This window comes from Schistocerca gregaria, chromosome 1 (genome assembly GCF_023897955.1).
Source record: "Schistocerca gregaria isolate iqSchGreg1 chromosome 1, iqSchGreg1.2, whole genome shotgun sequence".
Lineage (NCBI taxonomy): Eukaryota > Metazoa > Arthropoda > Insecta > Orthoptera > Acrididae > Schistocerca > Schistocerca gregaria.
In genome coordinates, this window is record NC_064920.1 from 421,091,244 (window position 1) to 421,118,735 (window position 27,492).

General features: G+C 38.8%; 1 protein-coding gene across 9 annotated transcripts in view; it reads left to right on the forward strand.

Moving 5' to 3' along the window:
* Positions 1-27,492, forward strand: part of LOC126350377 (AP-1 complex subunit gamma-1) — a 157,074-nt gene that overhangs the window by 79,507 nt on the left and 50,075 nt on the right. For 6 of the 9 annotated variants that reach the window (XM_050002509.1, XM_050002511.1, XM_050002516.1 and 3 more), the window contains 4 exons: positions 14,128-14,145; positions 19,119-19,214; positions 20,672-20,851; positions 20,964-21,110. In XM_050002509.1, coding sequence (XP_049858466.1) covers positions 14,128-14,145; positions 19,119-19,214; positions 20,672-20,851; positions 20,964-21,110 — 441 coding nt within the window. The remainder of the gene's footprint in view (positions 1-14,127; positions 14,146-19,118; positions 19,215-20,671; positions 20,852-20,963; positions 21,111-27,492) is intronic. The other 3 variants (XM_050002510.1, XM_050002512.1, XM_050002517.1) reach the window with 1 other exon arrangement.

Below are 27,492 nucleotides of genomic sequence, written 5' to 3' on the forward strand. Positions count from 1 at the left end.
ATCATAGCACCAGCTTTTTGTATTGGTATGGTTACCAATCAGCTGTCCATCAGGATGAACGGGTGTAACCAAACTATGGCCACCCTGTAGCACAGCATGCAGCTGAACATAACACATTTGGTTCCAGTGGCTGCTTCACTACCTGAGCCATCTGGATCCGTACCTCTACCACCAGCTTTTCTGAACTCGCAGATGGGAGTTACTCTTACAACACATTCTCCACTACCATAATTATCCTGGCCTCAACCTATGGCAACATACTGTACCCACACTCTCCACCCAACAGTTTCCAGCCCCTCTGTTCTATCAACTCCTCCCCACTCTCATCTCCCACCCTGTTTATTTGCAGCCCTCTACCAATGCATCCGCCTGTCTTTTTCTGCTCCTCTCCTTTTTTGCTTCTTTTTTTTTCCTATCTCCCTGTCCCACATTCTCCTGGTGCTGTGCCTGTTTGCAGGTTAGTCCCTGCACACTCCACCAGACAGTGTTTGTCTCCCCCCCCCCCCCCCCCCTCACCTCCTCCTCCTCCTCTTCCGTACACTACTATCCCTTCCCCTTTCCTGCTCCCTCCAGACTGCTGCTTGCATCCTGCAGTATCAATTTTTACAAGGGGTTGTGGGAAAGATGACAAGGAGTATGATAAGAACTGAAACAAGGTGAAACATGCTTCAGATCAATCTCCTAAAGAAAACTAGTGATAGAAATTAGCTGAAATGGTTTGGCCTTGTTAAAAAAAATGGGAAATGAAAGGCCAAAAACTCTAGATTGGATAGAATTTGATAAAGCCAGATTATAGGACCACGGACAACATGGAGAGACTAGGTGAAGGATCGAAGAGGACTATAATGGGAGGAAATGCTGAACAATAGACTATGCGACAAAAGAGAGCATTGGAAGAGGCTGTGGGAATGATCTGCATAAGCAGAAATGTTTCAAGGAGAAGATGATCATGGATGCAAATCACAATCATGAACAGTAGAACTATGGATTCACAGGTCACAGTTGGTTCACACAGACAATTGGATGGAAATTTTCAGCCAATGTTGGTTCACAGTTCAGAGGCCTCAAACAACTGTGCAGCAGGAAGGAAATTTGTTGTTGAAGAAGCAGATGTTTCTAGGTGCTATCAGGTATTTGTAAGCACTATCAAGTGAAGAATAAACTGAAGAACTTCCTTTTTACAAGCCACAGTTCAGGGACCAAAGTAAGGAAGTTTTCATTGACTGAAGCAGCAGATTCTCCAGTATGTGTGGGGGAACACAACAAAGGCTTCCTGACTTATCCAAAGGAAGGTACTGGTGATAAAAACGAATTTTTCAACTGATTGTATTGCACAATTCAATTTGTATCAGTGCCATATAGTCAATCCAAGAAAACAGTATGACTATTTGCTAGCCCATTTGGGTAACACCAATCACGCATCTGTTTATTTCGATATGTCATCAAATGTTACTGTCAACATGAAAACTCTAATGTTGGCCCGTTTGCGTATGGAAGGAAGATGCCCCCATACGTTTAGATGCAAAGGAAAGGGATGGACAGCAAAGCTTCATTGTGACTGGCTTCTTCAAGGAGACAATGCTCTCATTGTTGGAAGGGTTAAAAGAAACCTTCAACATCTTATCTGGATTGGTGGATCCTTACTGCCATGAGCAAAATTTCAAGTCCATCTATAATGTAAGGATTCAAAAAATGCTGTATATCCAATGCTGTGGATAGCTCAGAAGATGATGTAGTATCATGTTTTATGGACTATAAGATACACCTTAATTTTTAAGTAGTTTTTTAAAATAAGATTTTTATCTTTTTTATTGTTAGATTGTAAAGTTTGACTACAAAAAAATTCCTAGTTTATAAAACCGAGCTGACCTTTAAATCCCTAAAAATTGTCATCTGAATTATTTTCTTCTTCTTCCTCCTCCTCCTCCTCCTCCTCCTCCTCCTCCTCCATCACCACCATCACCATTCTCTTCGTATATAAGATTTTTGCCATTGAGAGTGTTACTAATGCCGCAGTTTTTGAAAAAATTAACAATAATGTCTTCTCTCACTCTAGACCATGACTGTTTTATCCACTGTCAGACTTGTTTGATTGTAGGTCATTTTAAAGCTCCCTTGAGCATGAATTTGTTGGTTTTCATCCATTTGTTCCATTTCTCTCTCATTTACACTTTAAGTGGTTTATTTATCGAGACATTAAGAGGTTGCAGTTGTGAAGCAAGTCCTCCTGGAATAAGAACAAGCTCTGTATTTCCCTGTCTCAGTTTCTGTTTCACAGAAGTTTCCAAGTGGCTATTAAACTGATCTAGCTCAAGAAGAGAATGCTTCTTCAATAAAGCACCTTTCCTTCTCTTCCACACTCAGTTAATCCATAATTTCATACCATCCCCGTCCATCCAACCCTTGTCATGTATGTGAGCAACACCTCCTGCCGGTATATCAGAAGATTTTGACATTGTTTTGCACCTGAAAATGATGATTGGATTAAGTTTATTTCCAACAACACAACATGAAAGGATAACAGTGTAGTGCATTTTTTCATGTCCACTTGTTTTTGTAGTTGCAGTTTTAGCACCTTCCATGGCAACAATTGTGTTACTCGGCACATCAAATATCAGAAGAGATTCGCTATTTTGCTTACTTCCGCACTGGTTTTCTTTCGATGTTGAATAAGAAAGTAGTGGAAAGATAATATTTTCTTCTCACACTCTCATGGCATTTTATGACACATTTTGGTTTTCATTCACATGCTAAGTCCATGAAGCTTAATAAACCTGTAGCTCCAACCATCTCCACCTTTAAAGTTGGTTAATTCCACTGTAGTGCTAGCTTACAACCATGTATTAGAATCATTTTTGCATTAATTTCAGTGCCATTTTTTTTCAATTCATCTAGGCTGCCAATTGTGAATGGTTTTTTATGTTGGTGGAAGGCTAAAATATAGCTCAGTGGCTCTGTTTCCATGTTCTGCATACTGGTATGTTATTACTTTAAATAGCATGCATCACATGAATTAAACCCCCCCTCCCCTCGTTCCCCCCCCCCCCCCCCCCCCCCCCCCCAATCATGAAACTAGCTAGCTTCGTTTACTGTTCTCACGTCAAATGAAAACAAAATCAAATTCTGTGAGCGGGAGCTATCAGGTGAATTAAAATACATTCACATAATTACCAAAGGCAGCATATGTTTCCAGTTTGTTTTCTGATTTTATTTTAGTTCTACATTTTTGGCAGTCACATTATGTCTTTTATTAATCTTTTCTGCAGGGACAATTATTTATTTGGAAACAAAGTGTTTCATTCTCCACGATTGGCTAGTTTCAACTGTTTGTTGAATTTCAAATGCACATTTTCATCATCTGGCATGTATGCCATTATGACACAATGAAGGACCAAACATGAGATGATACAGAACTGGTACTCTAAGAAAATTTGCATCCTGAAAACCACTCTGAAAAGCTTAATATATGTTGTGGCCTACATCTTTGTGAATTTGGACATTACGAATGTGCACTTTAAGCCGAATTAGACATTTTAGTATGATTTACAAAATTCCTATGTTCTCGGACTATCATCTGATGTCCTATTTCGTTTAGGACATAGTGTAAGGTCTCTTAATGCTATGTAAGATCTCTTAATGCTATGTACGTGCTTCCTATGTGTACGTGCTTCCTATGTCGTCGCAGTTGTGCAGCACAGTAACACCTGTTTTTTGGTGCTCACTGACAACTGCTGAAATGAATTCTAACAGGTTCCGGGAAAACATTGTGAATGTTGTTTTGGAAAGCATTACTTTCAAAGTAAATTTCATTTTACGCAAGATGAATTATGCTATGTGCAAGAATGTCCTTTGAATTTCTTAAATCACAGAGTGTTTGACTCTCATTTAAAGCTTAACACTTTGAAGTCTAGAAACTTAGAAGAAAAGCCCAGAAGACCGCACATTTACATCATTATTTACATTATTACAGGCACATTAGCATAATGTATCTTAAAGATTAACACGTGCAAAAAAGACATATTATATGTGAAAGCTTAGCTTTTTTTCTAACTGCACTACATATACCAATTTCAACTATTAAGTTTTCCTATTTGTGTGTTCGCACTTCGTAACAGTGTGCTGCTGTTGGCTAAATACATCACGTGTCCTATTCTCTGAAGATCTGCTATCATTGCCTGGTGTGATCACGTGACATGAGCTATGGCTGGCGTACAAAAGCGCATCACAATCTTTGATTGCAATGTTTCGGAAACTAACATGCTGTGTTCGGTTGAACTCATATATGTACTTTCGTAATACGAAAATATCCAGTGTAAGTGTTGCTGCACATCAAAGATCTCCCCAAAACATGTAGCTCAAAGGATTTAAAAGTTTTACAGTTCGGAGGGAAAGTTAACTGTCACTTAAAAATGGAAAAAGTGTGTTTTCAGTTCGGAGAAAGTGTATTTTTAACCAGGAAATCCGAGAAAAATCTGGGAATCTTTTTTCCTTGTCCACGCATACATCCTGTACCAGGAAAAATATTGTACTGTTACTGATAACACAAATCAGTTTTAATTAAAGTTCACTGGCACTGTAAACTGGAGTGACAAATCATAGGGTAGGGGCAAGAGAGAGATAATGTCAGCCAGCTTGTGAATCCCGCAACTCATGTTCATCTCATCGGTGTGGTCCTGCTGCTGCCAGTTGAATCCAGTCTTGCCAGATAGAGAGAGGTTTTCTGGTGCATCAAATGTGTGATTATTTTTAAGACTGCTGCGAATTTTAAATCAAACACAGGAAATTTTGTATTAATTTTTAATATGAGACGCACCTGAATTTTGGAGGCACTTGTGTGAAGGAAAAAATGCATCTTATAGTCCATGAAATAAAGTATATGAGGTCTGCCGTATTTACTTGAATATAAGCTGCAGTTTTTTTCCTGTTTTTGTAATCCAAAAAAACCACCTGTGGCTTAGAATAGAGTGCAAAGTAAACAGAAGTTCTGAAAAATGTTGGTAGGTGCCGCCACAACTAACTTCTGCAGTCTAATATATGTAGCGCTACACAGGCATGCTTTGCAGGCACAAAGGTAAATACTGGCGACAAAACCTCTGCGTCAGTAAATTAAAAAAAAAAGTGAAAGACAAGCTTTTTTTCCTCTGCCCCGAGTTTCGATCACTGCATTTTCATAGATTATCCATCAAAGTAAATACAAATTTCGTATTGTTCATCTTCGAATGTTGCAGTGTTTCAATGTACTATGAAAATCCGACTGGCAAGACTGTTAGGGATGTTTGTCAATATGACCAACTCTGTGCTCTGAATTTATTCCTACCTGTGAGAAGAGATTGTTGCTAATAGGAACTTTTATGAATTGTGTATCACATGCAGTATTCTCTTCATCATGAGAATAATACGAATATAATCATTTTGCCACGTATTCTTTCTTGTTTGCTGCTGTCCCATTTAAATTCCGTCTGCCTAATAAACTACGAAACTAGAGTGAGACAACAGCAAACGCGGAAGAATATACATATCATGTCATGTTTATATCGTATTATTCTTATGCGTAATAGTGATACAGTCAGACATGAAGCACGGCAATTGACTAGATTTTTAAATCTAAGATGACTCTAATCTCTGTGCAGAATGTAATGTGCTAAAGGACGCATCTGCAAAGATTTTCAAACGGAGAAAAATTTTTGCTAATCTCTCGTTCAGAACATCTTCTATTATACGCAGCCTATTATTTGTTTCTTGTTGATTATTATCAAAGAAAGCAGCAGTGTAAGTAACAACAAATAGCAGTCTCTTGCCATTGTTTTGCTAATGAGATGTTGCGAAAGCTAGAAATTTTGTGTGTGTGTTTGTGTGTTATTTTATTGTGCCTGTCTACTGGCGCTTTCCCGCTTGATATATATAAAGCGGCGGTAGCATGCACAAAAGCAAGCCATGCCGTAAACACTCATTATCAGAATGCGACAAACCTGCATGACACAGTACAGTAATGCATCTTCAGCTTACAGTGACATAAACACCTATAACAAAGAGAACGACACTTAGCAGATCATAGAAAAATAAGCAATCAATTCAAACCAGACGGAGTGCCTGACACATAGCAATGGCTACCTGGTAAAGATTAACTGCTAAGCTTACGTTTCGAACCAAACTACTGTAGCTGTATCTTCATTCATTCGAACTAAATTGTGTCTCATATTACAATGGACCAACTTTGTTTCGATTTGGAGGTGCGGCCAAAAATATTTCTCTCCCCTTGAATTTAGAGTCTCAAATTTCAGGTGCGGCTTAGATTCGGGAAATTTTTTTGACTTGATTTCGAGTCTTATTTTTCAGGTGTGGCGTAGATTCGAGTAAATACGGTGTTCAAAAAAATTCTTGAACTTTGTCTTCAAAATCTTTCTGTGCTTACCTTTTACTTGTTGTGCATGGTCTCCTCAGAAATACTTTCCTCCACAATTGATACACTGCTCACAATGCTATTCCAGTTCCAGAAGCAGTCTCGGTACACCTCCTGCCAGGTTGCGCGAAGCGTCATATTCGAATTTTCTTTTATCTCATCTATCACTGCAAATCTCTGTCCTTTGAACAGTTTTCAACTTTGGAAATAAAAAAAACAGTCCGCAGGGGCCAGGACTGAAGAGTATGGAGCGTGAGCCAGCACAGTGCTTTGGTTTTTTGTGCAATTGTCATGCATCAACAGGGATGAATGTGCAGGTGCATTATCATGATGTAAGACCCAGGAATTTCTATGAATTTCAGTGCCTCATACTCCACGTGACCATTCATAGCGGATAACAGCTCTCACTTCCGCCTTTGACCCTAAGTCCAAAACGCACCTTCTCTCCATAGCTCCGGGAAAAGACTGAGCTGCTGGCCTCCGCTTTGTGCAGGAATTGTGACAGCGCCATCTGCTTGATCATGGTCAACCTCTACCCAATGGTGTATCGGTGTCTTGCACATGCACGTTCACCTGCCGTGTTGTCTTTTGCCCATATCACACAACTCTGCCCACAGTTGACTGGGGAAACTTATTTCCCCCTCGTAAAATGCCAACTTTTCAAAGCAGCTCTTTAGAAACTTTGTATTAATAACCATCTATAATTTTGAGTAGTCACAATTTTTTACAAATAAAAATTTCTCAAGTATTTCTTAAAAAGTGCGTGTGTGAGTGCGTGCCCCCGTGCATGCGTGTAGGAGGAGTTGGTTTTTTGTCTTATATTCATGGTAATCTTTCAAGTCAGGTAAATACTGGAAGATGTAGTTAAGAATATTGTAACAAATATAAGGATAGGAAAGACAATTCCCCTAAACTGAAATGATACTGTAATTTCTTTGGCTTTCAGAACTGGGGCATATGCCCATCTCCTTAATGTAAAAAATATTTACTAAAATTCTTACCAGAAATGCAGAAACAGCATTATATTTTGATCAGGTTAATCTGGCAGAGAGAGATGAGACGGCTTTAGAAATAAGTATTATCCAATAAATGCTTGCGAAAGTAAACAAAATGACAGAAGTGAACAAAATAATACAACAGAACAAAGAGCATGAATTGCCTGTATTTTGGGACTTAAATAACAAGAGTGCTTTTGACATGACACTGTCTTGCAGATGAAAACTGTGTACTTGATTGGGATTTCAACCTAAATCCTTGCCTGTTGTAGATAATACTCGTACTGAATGAACTGCCCACCTGTGACTCACAGCTTGTCCTTAGGCTTTACTTTCACCAGTGGCTCTCTCTCACTTTAATTGTGGAGGTTTTGACAGTTTCAACAAAATGTGGTCTAGTAATCCTTGAGAAACAAGGCAATGTTTCAACTTGAGTTACTGTTCATAAAAATACCTATGTCAATGCTGCAGGTTCCATTACACTTCATTAGGATACTGAGAAATTCAGAATTAGAAGGGCAATTGGGCAAGGAGGTTATGTTTCATACTTAGACTGGAAAAACAAGAAGGAACACATGTAACAGGGATGTAGTTGAACTATTTTCTTGTATGAACGTGTGGTGTCTGTTCTTGCGAACACTCTGAAAGAACAGTCACCATTGTCTGTAAGATCAGACACCATGCAGAATGTGCAGCAGTGATACAGTATACGTAAATTGAATGTGAATAGCAGGATATAGAGAAGGAAAGGGATTACTGATGTCAACTGCTTAGAGACATTTCGTGGAATCAGTGGCCACAAGGGGAAATGTGGACCCATCTGGGATTCGAACCTGGTATCTCCTGCTTACTAGGCAGGTACATTAACCACTGTGCAAACTAGCACACAGTGTTCGCAAACTGCATGGACTATCTTGGTATGCCTTACGACAGACGACTGACCCGTGCTCCCACTGAACACCACCTACCCACAGTCCCTATCTATTCCCTCCAAGCTTGCCACTCTGAGATTCTTGCACGAGGTCAGACATACTTATGCATCGGCAATGAAGAGGGTGGATCCGTTGCCAATCTAGGCAATTTAGGTCTGTCAGTGTATGGTACCGGCTGTTTCAGACATGCCGAAAAGAACAGACACAACGCAGAATCTGCAGCTGTGATACATTATATGTAAATTGAAGGTGGGTAGGGGGGGGGGGGGGGGAGGAAAGGAAGGAGAAGGGATTACTGATGTCAGCTGCATGTCAGACATGTTTGAAAGAACCGACACCAAGCATTCATTTAATTTATTTGGCTAGATGGGCAGTGGATCCACTGTCTTCAGTGCGGATGCACAAGTACATCCTGCGTCCTGCAGGAATTTCCTAGTATTGAGCATGGAGGAAATGGACAGGGACTGCGGTTGGCAGTGCTCGTTGGGCGTGTGGGTTTGTTGTCAGGTATATCAAGATAGCCCACAAAGTTGCAATAGCTGTGTGTTTAGATGGTGCAGTGGTTAATTCACCTGCGTATTAAACAGGAGAACAACCCGGGTTTGAATCCTCGTCTGGCCCACATTTTCACCCATTTCTGATGATTCCACGCAATGTCCCAATGCAGCTGACATCAGCAATCCTTTCTCTTTCCTTTCTCATTTCTTTCTCTTCTCCTCCCCTCCACCTTCAATTTACATATAATGAACCATCTTCATTTTGCTGATGATATTGTACTGTTTGCCATTAGTACAGATTAACTTCAGCAAAAGAGTAACAGAACAAGTTTGAAATTAATCATGCAAATAAATTATAGTAAGACAAAAATAATATATAATGAACACATTCATAATAGACTGGAACAAATTAACACTGAAGTGTCAGAACTAATAATAGAGTTTCACTCTTACGGGAAGTTGAAGATGGTCTCTTGATGAATAGCAAAAAAAAAAAAAAAAAAAAAAAGTAAAAATGGTGTGGAGTGCTTTTGGTAAACTAAATAGGGTTTACAATCAGTGCATATTGGTATTCTTGGTTTATGGCAGAGATGCATATTGGGAATGTACTAGGAGAGACAGAAAAATAAGCAAATTGAATAGGGAATAGGCTTGAGTGGAATATCATCAAGTCTAGAGGTGGTCTCATTTATAAACCCATGAGGTCGGCGACAATGATGACGACGATGATGATAATGATGACGACGAAGCATTTCCGTTCATTCATGATGTTAAGTATCACAAATCAAGCAAAGTTTGGGCTTTTATACTTACAGATGTGACGAGGGAATTATTTTAGTTTATTAAAAAAAAAAAAAATAATCTTTACAGTTGCTTCCTTTCTTACATGTAACGCTACTTTTGCATGATCTCATGTTTCCTCATTTTCATATTTAGATCCAGCAATAGAGATAATAGAATTCCAAAACTGTCTTATCTTTCTAACTGTTGCTGTAGTTTAATAGACAGTCATTTCTTGCCATGATTATGCAAACTGCTACACAGTGAATCCTTGTGATCTGTATCTGCCTTTATAACTGGTTTTATTTTCTAGCTTATAACTTCAAGAACTTTGTAGAATCATGTATGTCAGTTTTTGTGTGCTGGATATTAAAAATGGACCAATACATCAAAGGGAATCCCGGAAAGTGTTATCTTAAAGCAGAGCTAAGAGAATTCATTTTAACAAATGTGTATGTTCTGTATTCTTGTCCATTTCATGGATCCACAGTTAGCACCATCCAATCTAATGTATAGGGGAAAAGAATGAAAGCTCTGCTGCTCTGGCCTCACCAGTCCAGTCCTGACCAATCAACTGTATGTAATCTTCAACCAAAGATTTCATTTTGATGCATTATGGAGAGGTGTGCAGTTAGCACACAGCTCTTCTGGCCATTGTTGGATTTACAGACATTGAAGCGGGTGTTCCAGAAAGATTAATTCGATTTCACAAGACTATATCTACTACAAGTATGAAGATAAAAACTTTAGATAACTTTTAAGTTACATATAGGACTGCAAAGTTTTAAGTTTCTTAAAATGTTTCAATTTTACAGAGGTATATCTACTACACACATTAAGACCAGGGGCACTTTTACAATTACACTTTGGACCCTTTTTTCATTTACATTTCACAAATGTTCAGTTTGTCCTCCACTGGATGTGAGACAAACATCCAGATGATTGTCAGACTTGTCCCATCCTTTTGTGATTGTGTTATGAAACAAAATTTTTGCCTTCCATCTGTACGCCCAGAATAAATCATCAAAACTTTTACACATTATTGTTGTTTATCGCCATTATGAATGGGTAACTCTCTGCTTTTGCTACAAGGAGAATTCTGTAGACTGTTTGCAGAGCTCTGTTGGATGCATTCCACAGCATCTTGAATAAGCGCATGGGAACGACCAGTGGATTTCTCTTTAGACGAAACCTGGTGCTGTCGTCAAGTGCTTTGAGGTGTAGGAGCTGCAGTGCCATACTTTCAAAGAAAATCACACCATAAAGTAATCACAGAGTTTTACCTATTGAAATGGAGAACTTGAAGCATATCATCAACTCAACGCGCATTGGGTAATAAGCAAGCAAGCAAGCCAGCTGCGTTAGGGAGACGCTCGCTAGCAACCAAATGAACTGGAAAGCTACAAGTTGCACCAATATAAACTTTTGGTTTCAATGGTCACATTGAAGTTTTTTCACAAGTTACTGTCTTCGTTCATATAGAAAATGTAGTCTTATGAAACTAGATAAATAGTTTGGAAATATCATGTATTAGTGCAAGTGTGCACACTAGAAGGCAGGCTTCATTTTACATCTCATCTAGAAGCTTCTTCGTGACATGCACATGCAGCAGCATATCATGGCGATTACGGAGTCCCATGCAGAAGTCAGTTTATAGTTTCCATTTTTATTTACAAAGTGACAGTAAAGTCCAATGTAGAATGTTATCTTCATTGTCTTGTCACAGAAATGAAATTAATTGGTTATATCTAGGGTTAATTATGGGACTTCTGTTTGATATTGTCTCTAAGAAGACCTTTTTCTAATGTGATCATAAGATTTAATGTGTTGAACAATAAAGTGAAGATACCATATTTGATATGTTGTAAAATGGTTAGGGAGTTGTAACTTACAGATTAAAGCTATATGGGAAATGCTGGGGCCCAGTCAATTGCCTTTCATGGGCAGTGCAGTTTATAAGCAGCTGCTTGTACACAAGACTACCAGATATGTTTCTGTTGTTTTGGAAGGTCTGACAAATTGAAAGGTATGACATAGAAGAGTTCACTTTCCAGGTGATGGGAAGAATTCCAGTTCAGTCACACTCAACTTCCATTTGAGGGGACAGTAATTGAAATTTGCACATAGCAATCAGTATTTAGGTTTTTGTTGTTTATCTAATTCGCTTAAGATAAATATCAGGATAATATATTTGAGAGAGGCATAGTCAGCTTCCTTCCCTATTCTCCCGTAATCTGAAACTGTCCTGTCTCCAATGACTTCCTCATCAAGAAGTTGAATAATTATCTTCCTTCCTTCTTACAATTGAGTGAGTAATAATAATAGATGGCCTACACAAATGTGTTATTATTAAAATAAATGCATCATCAACTCACCCCCCCCCCCAAAAAAAAAAAGTTTCCTGAAAATCTGTGTATTTGAATGGGATTTAAGTATTAGGTGGATATGTTAATTAACAACCATGGTGTGAGTTACAGATTCAGACTTCAGTAGATATGTTATGGTCACATAGGAAATAGAGTAAGTCAACAAAGGGTGTTAAAAGGTTATTTGTAGGCTGCAGTATTCTTGACAGAGTTATTCAATGGTGATAATGAGAAGATGGTAACTTGAATAACTTCTTTAGAAGATGTTTTGAGTGCTTTTCCATTCATTAGAGGGTGAGGGTTTTGATGTTTCATCTGAGGTGTAGGAAAATGGGATTGGGTGATAAAAGTATCTTGCAAAGGGAGGAAATATAGTTGAAGTATGATGTTCCAGTGAAAATCTGTTGGTGTGGGACTAGATAAATGTTTTTGTTTTCAGTTTCAGAAATAGAACAACTGCAAAAATGTGTTAAGTGCGCAGAAAGATATGGTGATCTGTAGAGAAACTTCTCTTTCAACTTAAATAGATATTTTCATTGTTAAGGGTCTTTCATAAAATGCAGGTTGATAAATATCACAGAAAAGTACGTAAACAAAAAGACAATGCCTTACTTCCATACCGTCCCATGACTGTTGCCCAAATATTAGCCCTTCCTCTCCTAGGTTATATCTCACTCTCCCCCTCTCTCCCACCCTCTCCCCCCACTCTCCCAGGTTGTATCTCACTCTCCCCCTCTCTCCCACCCTCTCCCCCCACTCTCCCCCTCTCTCCCACCCTCTCCCCCCACTCTCCCCCCACTCTCCCACCCTCTCCCCCCACTCTCTCCCACCCTCTCCCCCCACTCTCTCCCACCCTCTCCCCCCACTCTCCCCCTCTCCCCCCACTCTTCCCCTCTCTCCCCCCACTCTCCCCCCACTCTTCCCCTCTCTCCCCCCACTCTCCCCCTCTCTCCCACCCTCTCCCCCCACTCTCCCCCCTCCTCCCACTCTCCCCCTCCTCCCACTCTCCCCCTCCTCCCACTCTCCCCCTCCTCCCACTCTCCCCCTCCTCCCACTCTCCCCCTCCTCCCACTCTCCCCCTCCTCCCACTCTCCCCCCTCCCCCCACTCTCCCCCTCCCACTCTCCCCCTCCCCCTCTCCCCCTCCCCCTCCCCCCCTCCCCCTCCCCCTCCCCCTCCCCCTCTCCACCTCCCCCTCTCCCCCTCCCACTCCCCCTCCCCCTCTCCCCCCTCCCACTCCCCCTCTACCTCTCCCCCTCTCTCTCCCTCTTTACCCCTCTCTCCCCCTTTCCCCCCCCTCTCTCCCCCTCTCCCTCCTCATGTGTAGACATGGTGTCCAGGAATGGTTTGTTGCTACATTTAAATGAGGCATTTCATTTCCTTTGTCCCTTTTCCACTTCTGCATTGCCAATTGAAGTGTGGCCAAGTACCTTTTTTTTTTTTTTTTAAGGCGTCATGTTATATGGTATTGGTTTCTCATTAGAGCTAAATGTGTAGTATCCACAGAACAATAAAAATTTTGTTGTTTTACAGCCTCAGAATGGATGTTCCAGCTCTTTTACTATAGGCTGGTTTGCCCTTTTCCTCTAATAGTCATGCTGTAAATGATGATGATAAATTATAGTAGCCGAGAACAATGTGCAGAAAAACTAGGTTATCATGTAAATTTAGAATTTTCTTAATTTTTGGTTTCTGGCTTATGCGAACAAGTGTTTTGTCTCAATTTGACATGGAGAAGTTCCTCAGAAATAAATTTGAATTTTTTGGTAATCTCTTGCAGGATTTTTCTTAGTACTCTTTTGGGTCTTAAAATCCATCAGCCTTCTGGTCACAAGTTATTGTAAGATAAGCTGTTTCATAAACATTCATAAGTTATTCTGTGGATAGTGCATTAGACGTCCAATGATGGTTACAGTTCTGATTCTTCAGTTAGTAGCCACGAATTTCAACTGTCAGTAATAGAACAAAGTTAATTTTGGTATTAGTGCATGTTTGCTACTAAGTTGATTGTAATTCCTATTTATCAGTTTCTTTCAGTACCGGCCTTTTGTTTGAAAGAATAACCAACTAGATTGTGTTTTATTCCTTGTTTATTTAAGTTGTTTAGTGAGCAGCAGAGAAGCTAATGTGCATTTTCTCTCCTTCTTTTGGTGTTTAGGAGACCAGCCACAGTGAGGTAAAAAGAATGGTTAATTCGTTTTCTTTCTTTACTTGCGGCTTACTACTTACACTGCTGCACGCATTTCACTGCCACTATGTGAGATGGACTGCTTCATGATGTAGAGGGTTCTGCCATTGTAGAGTTTTGCAGCTTTCATTGACGATATTAATTATATTTAGGATTTCACACTGTAAATAATGTTTTATGAAACCTTCAATTGGCTTACAATACTACACCTTAACAACTGCATTTCTGGAGAAAAAAAAATTATTGTGAAGCACAATAATATATCATTTTAGCTTTGCGTACTTACATGTGGAATAAAACAAGCTCCTGAGAAGGAGCAAATTTCCATTTTCACCAAAAGTTCAGTAGCTTTCTAGCAAGCTGCTCTGAAATAATTAAAATACTGCAAATAGCCCATAATAAAGTGAGTAGTAAGAGATTCTCTGAGGTATAACCTGTCATGACTCATTTATGTTAATTTTAGATTTATATTCATCATTAGAATCCAGTAGTATCCTGAAAGCAGAGATCTGTACTTCACATGGTTGAAGCTGCACTTGATAAGATTACACCAATTCTTGGATTATTTTGGTTACGGAAAGTGTTTGATATTGCATGTGAGTGATATACAAAGTATACTCACGTTAGTGTAAGTCGATGCTACTTGGATGAAAATAAAAGTCTTTTATATGTGAGGATAATAAACACTTTTGTTCATGAGCAAATACAAAGGGTCCCTTCTTAAGCAATACAAATATTTTGATATAGTTTAATAAAAAATAATGACTTGTACACTAGTGAAGCGTCAACTTTTAGATTTTGCATAAGAAATTTTCAGTGGTGCTTAGTGTATCAGTTCAGTGCCAAAATCAGACATTATAAAGCACATTCCCAAAGAAAAGTAAGTGTCCAAAATTACAATTACCAACTTCATTTGCTGTGTGTGTGTGTGTGTGTGTGTGTGTGTGTGTGTGTGTGTGTGTGTGTGTGTGTGTAGAAATCAACATATCCGAAATGTTCAGTGATGTTATTAGGTTTGGTCTCTATCTTTCAACACCAGACCTTCCTTTGGACTCCCAACTGTAACCCAAACTGATAAGGAAAATGTTTCACCTTCTCTGAATCTAAGAAATACAATGTTATTTTCACAAATGTAGTGTGGCTATCCTGTTGCTTAATTATTGTTATGTCAGGCAATTATTTGAAAATAATCCTGGCACATACCAAGTCACTGTGATTAATGTCAAAAGAGGTGATAGCTGTTATGTTTGGCGGACTTCCTGCTTTTTCTGGAAATTCATGCTACATGTGAGGACACATTCTATAGCTTCACATGTGTTTTATCTTTTGTCATAGTCATTATGAGTAATTGAAGTAATAGTGTTACAAGCAGGGTGTTGACACTTTTGCTCCTCTATTGAACTGTTGATCATTTTGTTGAAGTAAGTAGCACATACTGCCACCCTTCTTGACTGAGGTGATTAAATACTAGGGTTTGAAGAATTTGAAAGAGGTAATCAATGTAATATGCAGGGTGTCTGGGAAATTGTGTGTCACTGGGTAGGTGCTAAAAAAATTGATAAACATAAGCAAAGTCTGTAAAATGAGGGGTTACAGAATGAAAGGATCTACAAGGTAAAATTTGTGATAGTGGAAAGTCTAAAGTGGCACACAGTGGTGTGGGAATAATCTGGAAACTAAGAATTTATTCCCTTTTATTGTTGTTAAAGTTTGTGGATGTAACTAGTTGTGTTTCGCTCTTTAGTATTATTTGAGAACGTTAACACTCGATAAATGTGGCACTGATATGTGAATAGTCATATTAGCAGAGTGGGGAAAATAGCATTATTCATCTCAAGGCATTTGGTAGGATGACATAGTTTAAAGAGCTTCTGCCTGTGTAATTTGAATGTAAGTGTTGCTCATAACCTGTATGACGTGAACAGATGCCTAGATTTCTGAACCTATCGTGACCTCTTGGAAAAATTATTAGATTTTGCTCCTTATGTAGATATGGAGTATTTGATTGGAGGTTTGCTTACACTGTGCAAGGCAGGGTTGAACATGTTGCTTCTGTAAAGTTTATTTTTCTGCTGGTACTAGCAATTGAAAAAAAAAACCAACTCTGCTCAGTAGTAACAGACATTTTCCGTTGTTTACTTTAGCTATGTCTCGAACATAAATTGGATTCATATACAATCTATGCAGCATAATTAACATATGTAGTATGCTTTACGAAAAATTAACTAAATTTCTGAAATTCCTGTCATCTACATTTTAACATACAAATAATACCAATTTCCTTTTGTCAGCAGAACTGCAAAGGGCTGCATGTTTTGGATTTTTTATTTTGTTTTATTGCAAAATTGCTATTGTTCGGGTTTCTTTTTAATTCAAGTCCTTCTCAGCACTTGCATGAGTTCACTGTATTGTTTTCACATTGTGCTTGGACTTGGCATGTTTATGCATTCCCCTGCTTTATTGTTCATTGGTATTTTGTGTGGTCAAAGAAAATATTGTGCATGATGTGTAGTAGATGTTTGCCTGTTTTATGCATTATTCATCTACTACTTACAAATTTATTAGTGTTGCTAAGTACAGTGTGCATTATGTGAGATGACTGAAAAGCTTTGTATAAAGTATATTCAAGTAGAGGTGGGAAGATTATTTTCAGCAATCTCTCAGATTTCAGAAGTACCAGGGTACTTGATGGAATATTTCTGTGATGGAAATGGGTTGTGAATAAGCATTTTCTTTCAAATGGTCCCTTGGTCCAGCACTTAGCGTTGCTGGTTAATTTTTGAAGGTACCAGGATTGAATTGCGATGATCCCCTCAGATATTTTTGTGATGTAAAGGTTTGCAGTTGTGGGCACCCAGCCTCATGAGGCCATGCTATGAGAACCTGCTTCTGTGAAATATGCAGAGAAATAGGTACACCAGTCACCAAAGCAGTGTCAGATTGAATGACACATAAGGAGTTAGGAATTACATAATATCAAACAGACTTAGATCTGAACAAGCAGATGATTCAGAACATCTTACTCAAACTATCTGTTTTGGTACAAAAACTATTTGTTGTGTACTTTTCTGACTACTTGCGTAAAAGAATTTTGGGTTCCATAAGATAACAGCTGCATGGTTGCCTCTAAGATGCCATTCGTCATTTTGAGCATTATTTGTAGCAGTAGAAACATTAATATTGCTGCAACAGAATGACTAATTGTAAAAAATCAAAACAGTGCCAAGAGTTTTCAGTTCATTCCATTGTTTCCTATTTCCTGGTGTGACTTGGATCCCACATACTGTTAACCTGTGCTTAACACTCGTTCTAACAATGAAAGAGATGTGATATGCATTCTATATACTGCATAGATCAGGTATCTTTATTGTAAGACATGTAATAACTCACTAATGGCAGTGTTTTGAAAGAGTTGCCAGTTTTTTATATGCTGAAGAACTTAGTTTACATGTTAAAAAGGTTCAAAAATAAAGCACAGAAGCCCCTACTCTTACTCACAATCTTAATATGCTGTGAATAAATGAGAGTGTAAAGAAGCAGAAAATTTGAGGTGCTTTTAAATTGAATGACAATGACAAAATACAAGAAAATATTTTAAAGTTCATAGGATGGAGAAGTTCTAATTGTAATACTGGACTGACACTATTGCGTCTAGTGAGATGGAAAACAGGTGGAAAGGAATTTCAAAAAGTACTGGTATTGTAGCCTAATGGATCTGATACTATTAAATAATTTTTAAGTGAATTTTTTAAGTGAAATGTCATCCAGCATTCTCATGATTATTTAAATTTAGAGAGTGCTATGAAAACAATGTGGTGGCACAGCCTCTTTGGTAGGGAGCAGCTGAGTTTAAACTGCCAGTCAGCGGCCTGTGATTGTAATTTCTGTCATTTTTTTCTTAATTGTTAGTGTAATGCCAGAACTGTTATTTTGACTGCCAAAGGCTGGCTCTTCCCTTTTCCTCTGGATCCAAGTGTATGCTGGTCTCTCCGTCAACAAAACATTACGACATTATATTTCGGAAATGTTGAAATCATAAATGGCTGCCAGTGCATGATTAAGTTAAAAGCCACAGAAAGAAAAGTTATCTGTGATTGTAGTTTTTTTTTTTTTTTTTTTTTACACACACGCAATGTGTTATCGTTATAATACTAAAGATAAAGCTGTCTTCAGTGTGACTGTTAGTTTGGACACTTCACTACTTTACTAGGTATAGTCGTATTGGAGGTGAAATGGCCTTGCCTTCCTCCAAACTTTGAATTTGTAGGCCCATTATAGGTGTTTGACAGTTCAGTGTAGACTCTGAACCACTGACATTTTGCACTTGTGCAATTCATTGCCAGATTGATACGTGGCATAAACAATCCCAGGACTAGCCTAGGACCAGACTCTGAACCACTGAATTTAGAATCTGACCACCTGAACAACAACCTACGTCATTTTCACCAAGTTTTGTAATTTCTGTTTGCCTTTAGTAATATTTTTTAGCTTTGAATCTGACACATTTACTGGTTTTACATTTAGATTTTTTAGATTGTGCTCTTTGAATTTACTCAACACTGCTCACTGTGGGTATTTATTGTTCTGTCTTCAAAGACTATGTTTACACGAGTTTTTGTACCTGTTCCTGATGCCGGGGCTCTCAGGCATATATGTGACACAGTTCTCATTGTGGGAATGGTACTAGCTCCATAAAATTATATTAACTGAAAACCCTATGTGATATGTGTCTGAAGGACAGATTTGGGGCTCATTTAGAATATTTAGGATTAACGTGGTTGTGCATTGTATTTGACAATTATGATGGCTGTTTGTGACTTAGACCAACAAATTGTTTCTGCTTGTTGTTTCGTTTCCATACAGTGTGTTCACTCAACTTGGTAGAAGCGTTTCAGTTTCTGAACCAAAAAGGTGGCAATTTGTTCAATATCTTTTGGTAATAATGCTATCTCTGATTTCAGATTGTACCAAATTTAGTACGAATTCTGAAGAATTTAATATTGGCTGGTTATTCCCCTGAACATGACGTTTCAGGTGTTAGTGATCCATTTCTGCAGGTAAGTGTACAGTAATTTTTGTGTTTACTAATAGCAGCTGTTTACTTTTAACTACGACTGTGTTACAGCGAACTATATCTCCTCTTAGATATTTAACTGTGTCCCATAAAGTGTTAAAATGAAGCCCCCCCCCACACACACACACAGTTTTACAAAATTTTAAAATTAAGTTTTAATCTAATATGTGACTAGTAACCTCATATTCACCCAATGACAGGCTTCATACATAACAATTATATGATGAATAAAGTGTACTTGGAAACTAATAAATAATGAGACATACCTACTGGCGGTTACCTACCTTGAAGAGGCAAAATGTGCAGTACGACTAGCAGAAGCAGTAAAAGGAACGCACTTTGGCAGCTGCCATCCCTTCCACGTCACGCATTCCTGTCCCTAAAGTCTCTGCTTCCATGACAAATGTGTCTGCTCCACCACCGAATTCCTCAACACCAACACCAACGTCCTTTCCCAGGCTTCCTCCTCCAACAGCTATCACATAATTCTTATTTACAAACATAACTCCTGGTCATTATAGTCATCTCACCCTCTTAATAGTACAGTTCCCACATCCAAAAAACTTAGAAGCATCCCCTGTGTCACTCAGTACCAATCACTACCACCTACTTCAGACCCATGATTGACAAAGCCTACTATTTCCAAGAAAGAGAAACATTATGAAACAATGTGCATTGTTGATAAAGTATCTTTTGTCCAATCATAGTGTGTTCTTTAAGTATGACCACCACTTAAAATGGCTGAGCAAACAAATGTGTGTAGAAAAAGTCTATCTTGTGGACACCCAGTATCCTGTTGCCAAACACAGTCTACAGAATGACTTGAAGGGACCTGATTGCTACACCAAACAGGCTTTTTGGGTTCTCCTGCCCAGTACTGGTTTCCCTGAACTCCAGAGTTGGAAACTTACCCTCCAACACACCCCAACATCCCAACACCCTGCTGCCTTTGTCTCCACTGACATAATACTGCCACCTCCCTCCCTATTATTTATGTTGTGTGTGTGTGTGCATGTGTGTGCATGTTAACTCTCGTTTCCCTAATATGTTACTACTTCTCACTTTTACCATTACCGTTTCTGGACTGAAGCAGATGCAGTGCTTACCACTGTACCATCTCTGATGTCCCTTGTCCCTCCCTCGCTCTTGGTGTACCTACCCCTTCACAATAGGGAACCTATTTCGTCCTGGGGTCTGAGTTACTTGCCCTCCTTGTTTTAAACTTCCCAGACATACCCTTCTCCCCTCCCTGAATAAGGAACCATTAATTCTGAAAGCTACGTAGTGCATCCCTTTTAATTTTATATATGTTCCTTGGTGGTTCTATACATTTCACCCAATGGCAAGTGATTCTCTAATTGCACAAGGAATAATCACACTAAGCTGCTAAGTTTACTAAGAGCCACATAAGTAATATGTTGTTTTTATTGATTGTTTTAGGTGAAAATACTTAGACTTTTAAGAATATTGGGCAAAAACGATGCTGAAGCCTCAGAAGCTATGAACGATATTCTGGCTCAAGTAGCAACAAACACAGAAACAAGCAAGAACGTGGGAAATACCATTTTGTATGAAACGGTGTTGTCTATTATGGATATAAAGTCAGAGAGTGGTCTTCGTGTGAGTGTCCTTTACATTATCTGTGTACTAAGTAAATAGTGTAGTAAAATTTGTAGAGCAATCCTTCAGAATGTTATAACCACTATTTTTTCAAAGGTTTCAATTTTTTCAGGTATTGGCTGTCAACATTTTAGGAAGGTTTTTACTGAACAATGATAAAAATATCCGCTATGTTGCTTTAAATACATTGTTAAAAACTGTGTACATTGATACAAGTGCTGTACAGCGACATCGAAGTACTATTCTGGAATGCCTAAAGGTTTGTAAGTTGTGTACTGTTTTTCATAATACTCGTGTAATAAATGGCCATCTGTCTCTTCAGTTAGGATCAATATTTATGATACTTTAGAGCAGTGGTCGTTAAACTGCAGCCTGAAGGCCACATGCAGCCCAGATCAAATACTTATGCTGCCCATGGTTCTCAGCTGTATTTTACAATAATATGCACAAACTACTAACAGACAAATTAAAATTGTCAACTAACATTAAGTGCTTCTGAAGAGTGTAGTTTTCTAGTTTCGTAACAAACAAACAAGGTTAAACGCTGGAAAATTCAGGATGAAATAACAAGAATATTATGAAAAGGATAAATTGATAGTCACCATCTAGAGATGTTCAGTCATAGACAGGCACACAAAAAGACTGTTGTAAATTTGAGCTTTCGGCCAAAAGGCCTTCTAAAGTATGAGAAAACACACACACACACACACACACACACACACACACACACACACACATATTCATGGAAGCACATGACCACTGTTCCTGGTGACCCAACTGATCAACTGCACCTAGTGGGAGAAGCAATCTTGAGTGTGGACTGAGGAGGCTGAGGCAAGTATAGCAGGGTATGGGAGGGAGAAGTTGTGGTACTGCTTATGGGAGCAAGCAGGTATGTGATGCAGACAGGGTAAGGTTGCTAAGTGCAGTCGAGACCTTTGGGGAGAGGGGAAGGGAGCAGGAAATTAGAGGGGGGGAAAAAGACTGGTTGGGTGTATTGGTGAAATAGAAGGTTGTGTAGTGCTGGAATGGGAGCAGGGAAGGAGCCAGATGGGTGCAGGACAGCGACCAGTGGAGATTGAGACCAGAGGGGTTAAGTGAACATAGGATATATTTCAAGGAGAGGTCCCACTTGTGCAGTTCAGAAAAGCCAGTGTTGTTAGGAACGATTCAGATGTACGGGCTGTGAAGCAGTCATTGAAGTGAAGTACATTGTGTTGAGCAGCTTGTTCAGCAGCTGGGTGGTCCAGCTGTCTCTTGGCCAAAGTTTGTTGGTGGCTATTCATGCAGACAGATTATTAATAGTCATGCTCACATAGAAGGCAGTACAGTGGTTTGCAGTTTATTTTATAAACCACTTGATTGTTTCCTCAGGTAGCTCTACCTTTGATGGGATAGGTGATGATTTTGACCAGACTGGTGGACATGTGGTGGTAGCATGTATGGAACAGGTTTTGCATCTAGATTTATTACAGATGTATGAGTCATGAGACAGGGGTAGGGGCAGGGACAGACAAGGATATTGTGTAATTTCGATGAGCAGCAGAATACCACTGTGGGAGGTATGGGAAGGATAGTGTGTAGGATATTTCTTATTTCAGGGCACGACAAGAGGTAGTCGAAATGCTGGCAGAGAATATGAGTTCCTCAGTTGTTCCAGTCCTGTGTGGTATCAAGTCACGAGGGGTTGCTCCTTTGGGGCTGGACAGTTGCTATGTGCAGGGTTGTAGGTGACTGGAGAGATAAGGCAAGAGAAATCTGTTTCTGTACAAGGTTGGGAGGGTAATTTTGGTCGGTGAAGGTCTCGGAAAGACCCTTGATGTATTTGGAGAGGGACTGATTTCACTACAGATGCGACAGCCATCAGTGACTAAGCTGTATGGAAGGGATTTGTTGATATGCAATGGGTGGCAGATGTTGAAGTAGAATTACTGTTGGTAGTTGGTAGGTTTTATGTCGATGGAGATACTGATATAGCCACCTTTCCAGTGGAGTTCAACATAGATGAAGGTGGCTTGTTATTTCAGGAGGACCAAGTGAAGTGGATGCAGAAAAGGGTGTTGAGGTACTGGAGGAATGAGGATTGGATGTCCTCACCCTCAGTCCAGATCATAAAGATGTCATCAATGAATTGGAACCAGGGGTTGGGGTTTTTGGTGATTAGGGAGGATTCCTCTAGATGCCCATGAATAGGTTGGCACAGGATGGTTAACGCGGATGCCTATTGCTGTACCACAGATTTGTTTGTAGGTGATGCATTCAAATGTGAAATGGTTGTGGGTGAGGATGCAGTTGGCCATGGTGACCAGGAAGGAGGTTGTGGGGTCGGAGTCAGTCAGGCATTGAAAGCTATTAGTGTAAAAGGAGGTGGCATCAATGCCGTGTGGTAAAGGAGCAGGAGCTTAGGAGAGTCTGTGGAGAAAATTGTTCGCGTCTTTTATGTGGGAGGGTAGGTTAGGGTAAGTTAGGGTAATAGGCTGAAGATGTTAGTCTATGGGGTGGTTTGGGTGTCCTGGGTGGTTGGGTTTATTGACTAGTGGAAGCATGTAAAGAAAAGGAGTATAGGGAGAGGAAGAGGGGGAGAGGGTTTCTGGAATAGCTGAAGGATTTTAGGAGAGACTGGAGATCCTGTTGAATTCCTGGAATGGGGTCACTGTGGCAGTGTTTGTAAGTTGTCGAATCTGGCAACTGGCGGGGTCCTTCAGTCAGGTAATCCCTGCGGTTCAGAACCACAATGGTGGATCCTTTGTTGGCAGGTGGAATTACAAGGTTTGGAATTTTTTTTAGGTGGTGGATTGTAGTTCTTTCTTTAGGCACCAGAAGGAGAGAGGTTCTTTAACGAGTCCAGCATGATTGAATTTGGGATACTGGAAAAAGGTAAAGCCTTTGGAAAGGATAGATGCTTCTGTGTGTCTAAGGCTTTTGGAGGAAAGTTTCAGGACCCTGCGTAAGTTCTGATTTCTGTATGGTGGTGGGAGTGAGTTTCTGAGGGTATGGTAAATGTAATAGGTTTACAAGGCAGGATTTATTGGCTACGGAGGGGGGTTTGGAGGCTGTTGTAGTGATGGTTCGAGGCAGGGGTATAAGGTGAACAAGTTGACATTATGCGTGGTGCTCTTTTTCAAAGAGAGAAATTGTTTCATTGTGAGAGATGGGATGTAGGAATTTGGATTTGCAGAGTAGGAAAATTTAATGGTAAGGCCATTTGGGGGATTCCACAAGCTAGGCAACAATGCAGGAACAGTATGTGGAACTGTGCTCTGGCTATGGATACAGAAACTTTTCTGTATTGGCACTGGTGGAAGCAACGAGTATCCATGGTGAAGGATAAAAACCATGTAAAAATACATGGGAAAAATCACAAAAAGGATGTTATGAAGCGTGGGGGGAAAACAGATGAAGCCTTAGGGACTAAGACCAATACCAAAAGGCAAAAATGAACTAAAATCAATATGAAAATACAATATCAAGAAGAAGAATAAATAAAAAGATGTTAATGCAGAATGCATGTCGGTGGGCTCCCTTCCGTATATTTTCACATATTATTTTCCCTACCTTCCTGTGCCACCTGAACATGTTAAACCTTGACCTACCAACACCCCAGCTCCCTTCCAGTCATATTAAAGATGCAATGGGCAGTAGTAAAAAAAAAGTAATTAATTGCAAGCCACAGTAATTTACATTTTTGTTTCTGTACTTCAGTTTCCATTAGAATTCTAATGAATAAAAATCCAGATTCGCGAACAAATCTGTAGCTTTCTTACATGCCACTGTGTGTGAAGGCTAACGAAAATGAAAGGGCTCATCAGTTTTCTGTCAGTTTAGAAGTTTAAGACTTGTGACATTAGAATAAAGAGGACATTTAAATGATGTCACATAATTTTTTTTAATTATACAACACCCTGATGTTGCATAAAAGTACTGTGAAATCAACTCAAGGGACAAAATACACTGATCCCAGATGTGTGCGTGCACCTTATGCCAATTGCATGCTGCAGTATAAATTTCAAATGAAAGCAACGTGGATTTGTGGATGTGCATTATAGAGGTCATTTTAAAATGCAGTACAAAACTGTAGCAACAAATATTAAATTAAATTAAAGCCATATAAATGCAAAGCAGAAGAAAAATGTCATTCGGAACTTTTAGTGAAGATTTATGACTGTGTCTCGTACTGGATAATGCAATATTGCAGAACAATTACTGTTATTAATCTGTTAATCAACTCCTCACAGACAACACACCACCACTTCCTCAGGTGATTTACAGTGTCACAACTTTGGGGTTGCTGAGGGTAAACAGAAAGTGTTCAGAAAGGTACCGACTTTTTAATACTCAGTACTTGAGAGGCTGGTGGCCAAAGAATTGTGCCATTACTACAGCTGGTGACTTGGGGACTCTTAACACAGTAATTTGTTTAGGTGACAGATTAATAATAGAATTGGCACATATTTGGCTTGATGTGCCAGCCCACAATATCAGTATTGGCTCTTGAGTAAAAATGTTTGGAAACCACTGCTTTAGAGGAAACAGTCATTAAAATGAAGGGGTAAAGTTCACATAATTTCAAGCACCCTCTTAAAGAAATTCACTTGTGTTAATGTTTGTTGGGGGGAGATTTAGTTTGCTGCATAAATATACTTAGTGCTAGATGGAACTCAGATTCCATTTTTAACAAGAATCTTTTAAAGTGTTGGTGTGGTTTTACCAGCTGTTTACTTCCATTGGTACCCCTTCTTGCTTACATCTTCCACATTTAGATGACAGTGTATGTTACAAATGGCATAACACAATCAACAAAAACCTTGAACGAATAAATTAGTTGCTAAGAAAATGAAATCCTCTGTGAATAGTAATTCACATTTCCATCCTTCCTAATGTCATAATTGACTGATGGTCATTCTTGTAATTTGCCATATTCCCATTGAGATGTTGAAAACTACTGAATTATCAAAAGTGCATGGACATTCATTATTTGAGTAAACTTTCATCAAATCTCTCCTACAGTAGTTGACAGAGGTTGTGTCATAACACTTTTTTATATGTATAAAAGCAGATGTTTTTATATTGGCATTTGCTTTGGGTAGCATCATTAAATCCGCTATTGATCATAAAGATCATCAAGTAATACAATAAATTAACTAGAGGTCCATGGGAGAAGTCTTCATTATTAGCCTGTTTTTTCTAGTTTTGTTATTTTGTTGGTAGGTCTACTTATCTACTAATATGAATATCACTCCTTGATGGAGGTATTTAAACACTCAAGACTACTGCCCCCTGCCCCCTTTTTATTTTAATCAGTTTATGATTAGTTTGGATTGGTTTGATGTGACCTATCATGAATTTTCTCTGTTTGGTTAATGTAAAGCATCATTCATACTCAATATCCTCAGTTATTTTTCATTTATTACAATCTTTCCTTGCAGTTTTTCCCCTCTACAGCTCCCTCTAGTACCATGGAAAATATTGCCTGATTTCTTAACATGTGTGTCCGACCATCCTGTTCCTTCTTCTAGTTGATACGAATTAATGCCTATGTCTAATATTAGTAAATTTATTTTGGTGAGGAATGTGCCCATTGCCTGAGCTAATCTACTTGTTACATCTTCCTTGCTTTCTCCATCATGTTATTTTGCTGCTGAGGTTGAAGAATTTCTTATCTTCATTTGCAACATAGCCCCCAATTTTTATGTTATATTTATTACTAATCTCATTTCCTTTGTTCTTTAATACTTTTGTCTTTCTTTTGTTTAACCTCTATTAGTATTGTGTGTTCAATATACTATACTAAAAGTTTACAGAAATAGGCTTACTTGAATTATTTAACAAATTTGTGGAAACCTATCTTAAAATTCTGCTAAATTTGATAGTACTGAAGTTGATGGAGATGGTTTTATTACGCAGAAATTGCCTTATATATCCAAGATTTATTGCTTCTCAGAAATCTGAATTGAACTGGTCTATTTTACGTCTTCCAGTGCTAAAATATGCACTGTACTACCTGACAGACGATGGTAAACCCATAAATTGTGTTTGATAAAATTTTTAAATCAGAACTGTGTTAACACTTTCATATTCCATAGGCCAGTCAGTAAAATAGGAACCTTTATAGGATTTCTTTGTTAATCATCATCATCATCGAAATTGAATTCTTCTGATAAATGAAAGATGTTATGCAAGAAACTCAGTCAACTTCTCCTTAGGTTATTTCTGTTGTTCCAGTAGGCTTTTGTTCTCTCCGAGAAAGCTTATTTACATTCTTCCGACCACTTTGGTCTGTATTATTATTATTATTATTATTATTATTATTATTATTATTATTATTATTGTTTTGATTGCTCTGACGTAACTTCCCATTTGTCTGTTTTGTGTCTAGAGGTGTGTCTTTCTAAAATGTCGGGCGGTCGTATGCTTGCGTTTTTGAGGTCCTTTTGAATTTCGTTCAGCCAAGGTGTTGAATTTTTAGTGATGATAGATAATCTGTTATCCTTTTTGTCAGCCGCTTTTCTGGAAAAGTATGTTGAGATAATCAAAGAATTTTGTTCACCTTTTCTTAATGACAGGTTTGATGTTTGAAAACTGTTCTGTTATTTGATTGATTGTAGCCTGTAATCATGTTGCATATGTCTTGTTCCTCAAAT